Genomic DNA, 10,416 nt, shown 5'->3' on the forward strand with positions numbered 1-10,416 from the left:
AGTTTGCTCCGGGTTCCTGTGGGACACCGTGTCCCAGGACCTGCTTAAACATTAACCAAGGGCCCAGCCCTGGGTCAGGCAGCTCCTTCATCCCTCCTCCCCTATCCCTCCTCCTCCTCCTCCATCCCTCCTCCGTCCCATCCTGCTCCTCCATTCCTCCTCCCCTGTCTCTCCTCCTCCATTCCTCCTCCTCCTCCTCCATTCCTCCTTCATCCCTCTTCCATCCCTCCTCCTCCTCCTTAAACTCTCCCTCATCCCCCTCCTCCATCCCTCCTCCTCCATCCCTCCTCCATCCCTCCTCCTCCTCTTTCATCCCTCCTCCAATCTCTCCTCCATTCCTCCTTCATTCCTCCTCCTTCATCCCTCCTTCTCCTCCTCCTTCCCTCCTTCTCTTCCATCCCTCTTCCTCCTCCTCCATCCCTTCTCCATCCCTCCTTCATCCTCCTCCATCCTTCCCCCTTCATCCCTCCTCCATCCCTCCTTCTCCTCCTCCCTCCATCCTCCTTCATCCCTCCTCCTCCTCCTTCATCCCTCCTCCTTCTCCTCCTCCATTCCTCCTCCTTCCCTCCTTCTCCTCTTCCATCCCTCCTCCATCCCTCCTCCTCCATCCTTCCCCCTCCATCCCTCCTCCTCCTCCTCCTTCAGCCCCAGAGGTGCCCCAGCACCAGGATCCTCCCTCCTCATCCTCTTCCCTCCCGGTGCTCCCGCTGGTGCGGAGGACGCGCAGCATCGTGGAGGAGCTGGCAGGGACCCTGCAGCACGGCGGTGCTGGGGTTCCGTGGGGCAGGGATGTGCGCGGCGTGGGCTGGGACCTCCTCACTGGGGATCACCGGGCACCGTGAGCTCCTCCCGTGGCTCCGGTTGGGATGGACCTTGGAGATCCATGGGAGCACCTTCCACTGGAGCAGCTTGCTCCCAGCCCCGTCCAGCCTGGCCTGGATCAGCTCCAGTGATCCAGAGCTTCTCCATCCAACCCTTCCAGCGTCCCAGCACCCTCATGGTGATGAACTTCACCCCAAGGTCCCATCCATCCCTTCCCTCTTCCACTTGGAGCCGTTCCTCCCCATCCCATCCCTGCATCCCTTCTCCAAAGCCCCATTGCTCCCAGCCCCGTCCAACCTGGCCTGGACCAGTTCCAGTGATCCAGAGCTTCTCCATTCACCCCCTTCCAGCATCTCAGCACCCTCATGGTCATGAACTTCATCCCAAGGTCCCATCCAACTCTTCCCCCTTCCAGTTGGAGCCGTTCCTCCTCATCCCATTGCTCCATCCCTTCTCCAAAGCCCCATTGCTCCAAGCCCCGTTCAACCTGGCCTGGACCAGTTCCAGTGATCCAGAGCTTCTCCATCCAACCCCTTCCAGCATCCCAGCACCCTCATGGTGATGAACTTCACCCCAAGGTCCCATCCATCCCTTCCCTCTTCCACTTGGAGCCGTTCCTGCCCATCCCATCCCTGCCTCCCTTGCCCCAAGCCCCTCTCCAGGCTCCCTGCAGCCCCTTCAGGCACCGGAGCTGCTCTGAGGTCTCCCCTTCAGGAGCCTTCTCCTCTCCATCTCCCCACCGTGGCCACCACCACCCAAAGCCTCTCCCTCCGCGCTCCCCCTCAGCGGTGACCTGAGGAGCTTCCCCCCACCCCAGCACCCCCGAGCCCTCCCCAGCTCCCTCCCGGTGCATCCCGGCACACGGGTGGCTCCCGGCCCCATCCCACCTTGGCTCTGCCCTGGGCTCTGCCATTGCTCGCTGCGGTCCTCGCACAGGATGTGGCCCCCCCAGAGCTGCCTCATCCCAACCTTCTGTGTGCCCCATCCCATCCCATCCCAACCTCCGGTGCTCCCCATCCTGTCCCATCCCATCCCAACCTCCGGTGCGCCCCATCTCATCCCATCTCATCCCATCCCATCCCAACCTCCGGTGCACCCCATCCCATCCCATCTCATCCCATCCCATCCCAAACTCCAGTGCACCCCATCCCATCCCATCCCAACCTCCGGTGCACCCCATCCCATCCCATCCCATCTCATCCCATCCCATCCCAACCCAACTTCCTGTGCGCCCCATCCCAACCTCCGGTGCACCCCATCCTGTCCCATCCCATCCCAACCTCCTGTGTGCCCCATCCCATCCCAACCTCCGGTGCATTCCATCTCATCCCATCCCATCCCAACCTCCAGTGCACCCCATCCTGTCCCATCCCATCCCAACCTCCAGTGCACCCCATCCCATCCCAACCTCCTGTGTGCCCCATTCCATCCCATCCCAACCTCCAGTGTACCCCATCCCATCCCAACCTCCAGTGTGCCCCATCCCATCCCATCCCATCCCATTGCCTTCCTCCCGGAGCCACTTCCCGATGGGACTGGCGGTGATGGCCTCATCCTGTCCCATTGGCAGCTCCCAACGGGGTCACATGGGGTCATCACCATGGGGATCTCCTGAGCTCCATCCTCATGGGGTCATCACCATGGTGCTGGTGTCACCTCCATCCCCATCCTCATCCCCATCCCCAACCTCCATCCTCATCCTCATCCTCCACCTTCAGCCTCCACCTTCAGCCTCCATCCTCAGCCTCCATCCCCATCCTCCATCCTCATCCCCATCCTTATCCCCATCCTCATCCTCCATCCTCAGTCTCCATCCTCAGCCTCCATCCTCATCCTCATCCCCATCCCCATCCTCATCTTCATCCCCATCCCTGCATCCATGGCACCACCAGGGGACACAGCTCCTTTGTGCTCCCCATCCTCATCCTCCATCCTCAGCCTCCATCCCTATCCTCCATCCTCATCCCCATCCTCATCCCCATCCTCATCCTCAGCCTCCATTCCCATCCTCCATCCTCATCCTCATCCCCATCTGCATCCTCATCCTCCATCCTCAGCCTCCATCTTCAGCCTCCATCCTCATCCCCATCCTCCATCCTTATCCCCATCCTCATCCTCCATCCCCATACCTGCATCCATGGCACCACCAGGGGACACGGCTCCTTTGGTGCTCCCCATCCTCATCCTCCATCCTCAGCCTCCATCCTCATCCTCATCCCTATCCGCATCCTCAGCCTCCATCCTCAGCCTCCATCTTCAGCCTCCATCCTCATCCTCATCCCCATCCCTGCATCCATGGCACCACCATGGGACACGGCTCCTTTGTGCTCCCCATCCTCATCCTCATCCTCATCCCATGGGCAACGGGCGGAGTTAATGAGGAGGTAACGAGGCTGCTAATGAGGGGGTGATTAATGAGGGGGTGATTAATGAGGGGGTGATTAATGAGGGGGTGATTAATGAGGGGGGAATGGGGTGAGTAACAGCAGGCAATGAGGAGGGTAACAGGGAGGGTAATGAGATGGGTTATGGGGTCAGTTTTGGGGCCAGTTATAGGGTGGGTTATGGGGTTGGGTATCGGGTCAGTTATGGGGTGGGTTATGGGGTCAGTTATGGGTTAGGTATGGGGTCAGTTATGGGGTGGGTTATGGGGTCAGTTATGGGGTCACGTATGAGGTCACTTATGGGGTCAGTTATGGGTTAGGTATGGGGTCAGTTATGGGGTGGGTTATGGGGTCAGTTATGGGGTTGGGTATGGGGTCAGTTATGGGGTGGGTTATGGGGTCAGTTATGGGGTCACGTATGAGGTCACTTATGGGGTCAGTTATGGGTTAGGTATGGGGTCAGTTATGGGGTGGGTTATGGGGTCAGTTATGGGGTTGGGTATGGGGTCAGTTATGGGGTGGGTTATGGGGTCAGTCATGGGGTCACTTATGGGGTGGGTTATGGGGTCAGTTATGGAGTTGGGTATGGGGTCAGTTATGGGGCGGGAGGGTATTGGGGTGGTAATGGGTTAATGCGAGGGGGCAGGTAATGGGGGGGGAGGATGTGGGGCAGGGGCACCAGGGGTATCTGTGGGGTTATGGGGGGCTTATCTGGGAGGGGAGCAGGCTGGGCAATGGGGCAGGCAGTGGGGCCAGTGGTGGCCATGGGGCGGGTATGTGGGGCAGCAGTGGGGCAGGTAATGAGGGGGGTGTTCGGGAGAGTAACAGGAGGGGTAACAGGGTGGGTAATGGGAGGGCAATGGGGCAGTTAATGAGGTGTTAATGAGATGTTAATAAGGTGTTAATGAGGTGTTAATTAGACGTTAATGGCATGTTAATGAGGTGTTAATGAGATGCTGATGAGATGCTAATGGGGTGTTAATGAGGGTGGGAGAGCAATGGGGTGGCTGATAAAGGGGTAATGAGGCTGTTAATGAGTTGTTACCGAGGGTGTTAATTAGGGTGTTAATGAGTATGTTAATGAGATGTTAATTAGGGTGTTAATGAGGGGGTATTTGGCCTGGTAATGGGGCAGGCAATGAGGTTGGTGATGGGGAGGGCCATGGGGCGGGGGGGGGGAGCTGGGTGGTACTGGGGCAGGTACTGGGGTCACTGGGGCTAATGGGGCATGAGGGGGTTAATGAGGGTGTTAATGAGGTGTTAATGAGGGTGTTAATGAGGGGTTTAATGAGGGTGTTAATGAGGGTGTTAATGAGGGTGTTAATGAGGGGTGTCAATGAGGGTGGTAATGAGGGGTTAATGAGGGTGTTAATGAGGGGGTTAATTAGGGGCTAATGAGGGGGTTAATGAGGGGGTTAATGAGGTGTTAATGAGTGGGTTAATGAGGGGGTTAATGAGGTGTTAATGAGGTGTTAATGAGGGGGTTAATGAGGGGGTTAATGAGGGTGTTAATGAGGGGGGTTAATGAGGGTGTTAATGAGGGGGTTAATGAGGGGTGTCAATGAGGGTGGTAATGAGGGGTTAATGAGGGGGTTAATAAGGGGTTAATGAGGGGTGTTAATGAGGGGGTTAATGAGGGTGCTAATGAGGGTGCTAATGAGGTGTTAATGAGGGTGTTAATGAGGTGGGTGCCCTGGTTTGTCTGTGGGTGTCCATGGGGTGATGGGAGATGGCTCCCTCCATGCAGGGGGGCCGGCAATGGGGCTGGAAACAGCACAATGTGGGGCACAGGGAGCCCCACGGCCACCCGGACCCTATGGGACCCACAGCGACCCACAGGTCCCCATTGGCACCCATGGCCCCTTCGATCCCCATGGGACCCACAGCGACCCACAGGTCCCCATTGGCCCCCATGGCCCCTTCAATCCCTATGGGACCCACAGCGACCCACACGTCCCCACTGGCACCCATGGCCCCTTCGATCCCCATGGGACCCACAGCGACCCACAGGTCCCCATTGGCCTCCATGGCCCCTTCGATCCCCATGGGACCCACAGCAGCCCCACATCTATGGGCACCCCACAGCCATGGGGCACTGGGTACCTGCTGTGGGTCCATGGGCACCCCATGGCCATGGGGCACTGGGTACCTGCTGTGGGTCCATGTGCACCCCATAGCCATGGGGCACTGGGTACCTGCTGTGGGCCCATGGGCACCCCATGGCCATGGGGCACTGGGTACCTGCTGTGGGTCCATGTGCACCCCATAGCCATGGGGCACTGGGTACCTGCTGTGGGTCCATGGGCACCCCATGGCCATGGGGCACTGAGTACCTGCTGTGGGTCCATGGGGCACCCCATGGCCATGGGGCACTGAGTACCTGCTGTGGGTCCATGGGCACCCCATGGCCATGGGGCTCTTGGGGCCAGGTCCCAGTCTGGGGGTGCTGATGAGGCCCCCCCATAGGGGTGAGGATGCTCCAGGTCCCATTCAATGTGGGGCATTGGGGTGTCCATAGGGAGGAGCGGATGGGGGGGCACCAAGAGGCCCCTGGGGGGATGCAGAACCCACAACCCCCCCCCCCAGCCCCATAACCCCCCCCCCATATGGGACCCACCACCCCATAGAGACCCCCAAGGGCTGATGTGGGGCACGGGGACACCCATGGGTGCTGGTCACAGCCCTTTATTATGGGGTCCAGGGGACACTGGGGTCATGTCCCCGTCCTGTGTGTCGTCCCCCCCCCCAGGGGCTATGGGGCTCTATGGGGCTCTATGGGGCTCTATGGGGCGCTGTTGGCATTAGGAGAACTCCTTGACGAACTTGGCGTAGAAGCTGCCGAGCTTCTCGAGCACGAGCTGGAGCTTCTCGATGGGGGGCAGGATCGTCATCCTGGGGGGGCAGGGGCCGGTTGGGGGGCGCGGCGAGATGTGGGGCACCCCCCAAGTGCCAGCTCTGCCCCACAACCACCTCCTGCAGCCACCCCCGGGGCACCCAACAGCCCCCTGGTGCCTTGTCCACCACCCCATAGACCTTGTGTCCACCTCAACCACCATCAATGGGGGCTCGGTTGTGGGTCCAGCCCCATGGATGGATCCCAGGTCCACCATTCCCAGCCCCATATCCCCATCTCTCATCATTCTCAGCCCCACAGCACCAGCTCTGCCCCACTGCAACCCCCTCATCCTTCACCCACCACCCCATAGACCTTGTGTCCACCTCAATGGCCACTGTCCATGGTGGCTCGGTTGTAGGTCCAGCCCCATAGAAGGACCCCAAACCTTCACCCCTGCCCCATATCCCCATCTCTAATCAACCCCAGCCCCACAGCACCACCTCTGCCCCACTGCAACCCCCTCATCCTTCACCCACCACCCCATAGACCCTGTGTCCACCTCAACCACCATCAATGGGGGCTTGGTTGTGGGTCCAGCCCCATGGAGGGACCCCAAACCTTCACCCCAGCCCCATAGCCCCATCTCTAATCAGCCCTAGCCCCACAGCACCACCTCCGCCCCACTGCAACCCCCTCATCCCTCAGCCACCACCCCATAGACCTTGTGTCCACCTCAATGGCCGCTGTCCATGGCGCCTTGGTTGTGGGTCCAGCCCCATGGATGGACCCCAAACCTTCACCCCAGCCCCACATCCCCATCTCTAATCATTCCCCGCCCCACAGCACCAGCTCTGCCCCACTGCAACGGCCTCATCCCTCACTCCACCACCCCATAGACCCTGTGTCCACCTCAACCACCATCAGTGGGGGCTTGGTTGTGGGTCCAGCCCCATAGAAGGACCCCAAACCTTCACCCCAGCCCCATATCCCCATCTCTAATCAACCCCAGCCCCAGAGCACCACCTCTGCCCCACTGCAACCCCCTCATCCCTCAGCCACCACCCCATAGACCTTGCACCCCCCACCACCACCAATGGGGGCTCAGTTGTGGGTCCAGCCCCATAGAAGGACCCCAAACCTTCACCCCAGCCCCATATCCCCATCTCTCATCAACCCCAGCCCCACAGCACCACCTCTGCCCCACTGCAACCCCCTCATCCCTCACTCCACCACCCCATAGACCCTGTGTCCACCTCAACCACCATCAATGGGGGCTTGGTTGTGGGTCCAGCCCCATAGAAGGACCCCAAACCTTCACCCCAGCCCCATATCCCCATCTCTCATCAACCCCAGCCCCACAGCACCAGCTCTGCCCCACTGCAACCCCCTCATCCCTCACCCACCACCCCATAGACCTTGTACACCCCCCCCCCCCAAGTTGTGGGTCCAGCCCCACGGCACCCCCCCTGCCCCACGGCGCCCCCTGCGGGCACGCACCGGAAGTGGAAGGTGCCCTCTTGCTGCCCGAAGCCGCTGCCCGGCACCAGGCAGATCCCGGTCTCCTCCAGCAGCCTCATGCAGAAGAACATGTCCGGGGCCTGCCCCACGGCCTGGGGGGCACGGTGGGGGGGGGGGGGGGGGTCACTGCACCCGGACCCATAGCGAGGTGGGGGGGGGGGGCAGCACCCACAGACATTGAGCCCGGCCCACAGCCGTGGGGCCCATTCCCAGCCCACATCTCCATGGCCCCATTCCCATCTCCATTTCCCATCATTCCCATCCCCATCTCCATCATTCCCGTTTCCATTTCCATCATTCCCATCCCATATCCCCATCTCCATCATTCCCATCTCCATTTCCCATCATTCCCATTCCACATCCCATGTCCATCATTCCCACCCCACATTGTCCCTCATTCCCATCCCACATTCCCATGTCCATCATTCCCATCCCACGTTGCCCATCATTCCCATCCCACATCCCATGTCCATCATTCCTATTCCACATTGTCCATCATTCCCATCCCACATCCCCATCTCCATCATTCCCATCTCTGTTTCCCATCATTCCCATTCCCACCGTGTCCATCATTCCCACATCCCATGTTCCCCATTCCCATTCCCACATCCCCATGTCCCTCATTCCCATGTCCATTTCTCATCATTCCCATTCCACATCCCATGTCCCTCATTCCCATCCCACGTTGTCCATCATTCCCATTCCACATCCCATGTCCCTCATTCCCATTCCACATTGTCCATCATTCCCATCCCATGTTGTCCCTCATTCCCATCCCACATCCCATGTCCCTCATTCCCATTCCACATTGTCCATCATTCCCATCTCCATTTCCCATCATTCCCATCCCACATCTCCATGTCCATCATTCCCATTCCACATTCCATGTCCATCATTCCCATCCCACATCTCCATGTCCATCATTCCCATTCCACATTCCATGTCCATCATTCCCACCCCACATTGTCCATCATTCCCATCCCATGTTGTCCCTCATTCCCATCCCACATCTCCAGGTCCATCATTCCCATTCCATATTGTCCATCATTCCCATCCCACATCTCCATGTCCCTCATTCCCATTCCACATTGTCCATCATTCCCATCTCCATTTCCCATCATTCCCACCCCACATCCCATGCCCATCACCCCCAGCCCCACAGTGTCCCTCATTCCCACATCCCATGTTCCCCATTCCCCTCTCCATTCCTCATCATTCCCATTCCCAGTGTCCATCATTCCCACCCCGCATCCCCACGTGCATCATTCCAGCCCACATCCCACGTCCCTCATTCCCATCTCCACTTCCCATCATTCCCACCCCCAAATCCCTGGTCCCTCATTCCCAGCCCACATCTCCATGTCCTTCATTCCCATCTCCTTTTCTCAGCATTCCCATCCCATATTCCCTGTCCCCCGTTCCCATCTCCACTTCCCATCATTCCCATCCCATATCACATGCTCCTCATTCCCATCTCCATTTCCCATCATTCCCATCTCCACAGTGTCCATCATTCCCATTCCTACATCCCATGTCCCCCATTACCCCCTCCATTTTCCGTCTTTCCCATCCCCACCTCCACTTCCCATCATTCCCACCTCCATTTACCACCATCCCCATCCCATCCCCATCCCCACCATTCCCATTTCCATCCCCATTCTCATTCCCATTCCCACCATCCCCATCCCCATCCCATCCCCATCCCATCCCCATCCCATCCCCATCCCCATCCCATCCCCATCCCATCCCCATCCCATCCCATCCCCATCCCATCCCATCCCCATCCCATCCCCACCCCATCCCATCCCCATCCCCATCCCATCCCATCCCCATCCCATCCCCATCCCATCCCCACCCCATCCCATCCCCATCCCCATCCCCATCCCATCCCCATCCCACCCCATCCCCATCCCCATCCCATCCCCATCCCCATCCCATCCCCATCCCATCCCCACCCCATCCCATCCCATCCCATCCCCATCCCATCCCCATCCCCATCCCCATCCCATCCCCATCCCACCCCATCCCCATCCCCATCCCATCCCCATCCCCATCCCATCCCCATCCCATCCCCATCCCCATCCCCACCCCACCCCATCCCCGCTCACCCTGGCTGCGGCGCAGGCGCGCGGGGGCAGCTGCACGCGGGGGAAGCAGTACATGGCGCCCTGCACCGGGCTGCACCGCATCCCGGGGATGCCGTTCAGCAGCTCCTGCGCCAGGCGCGCCTTGGCCGCCAGCGCCCGCAGCACCGCGCTCTTCTCCTGCCCAAGGCAGCAGGGGGGCCCCGAGCGTCCCGATGCGGCCCCGAGCATCCCAGAGCGTCCCCCAGTGCGTCCCAATGCATCCCAATGCGTCCCAATGCATCCCAGTGCATCCCAGTGTGTCCCAGTGCGTCCCAATGCGTCCCAGTGCATCCCAGTGCATCCCAATGCATCCCAGTGCATCCCAGTGCGTCCCAATGCATCCCAGTGCATCCCAGTGCGTCCCATTGCGTCCCAATGCATCCCAGTGCGTCCCAATGCGTCCCAGTGCATCCCAGTGCATCCCAATGCATCCCAGTGCGTCCCAGTGCGTCCCAATGCATCCCAGTGCATCCCAGTGCGTCCCAGTGCGTCCCAATGCATCCCAGTGCATCCCAGTGCGTCCCAGTGCGTCCCAATGCATCCCAATGCATTCCAGTGCATCCCAGTGTGTCCCAATGCATCCCAATGCGTCCCAGTGCATCCCAATGCACCCCAGTGCATCCCAGTGCGTCCCAGTGCCTCCCAATGCATCCCAGTGCGTCCCAATGCATCCCAATGCATCCCAGTGCGTCCCAGTGCATCCCAATGCATCCCAGGGCATCCCAGTGCG

General features: G+C 59.8%; 1 protein-coding gene across 1 annotated transcript; it reads right to left on the bottom strand.

The window, feature by feature from the left end:
- Nucleotides 1-5,875: 5,875 nt before the first annotated feature.
- Nucleotides 5,876-9,895, bottom strand: GPT (glutamic--pyruvic transaminase). Its single transcript, XM_065669502.1, has 3 exons — nt 9,669-9,895; nt 7,540-7,652; nt 5,876-6,098 (listed from the first exon to the last, which is right to left on the bottom strand). The coding sequence occupies exons 1-3, from the start codon at nt 9,873-9,875 to the stop codon at nt 6,008-6,010; spliced, it is 411 nt and encodes a 136-aa protein (XP_065525574.1). The 5' UTR covers nt 9,876-9,895; the 3' UTR covers nt 5,876-6,007.
- Nucleotides 9,896-10,416: the final 521 nt, after the last annotated feature.

The sequence above is a fragment of the Lathamus discolor genome, chromosome 2 (genome assembly GCF_037157495.1).
Source record: "Lathamus discolor isolate bLatDis1 chromosome 2, bLatDis1.hap1, whole genome shotgun sequence".
NCBI lineage: Eukaryota > Metazoa > Chordata > Aves > Psittaciformes > Psittacidae > Lathamus > Lathamus discolor.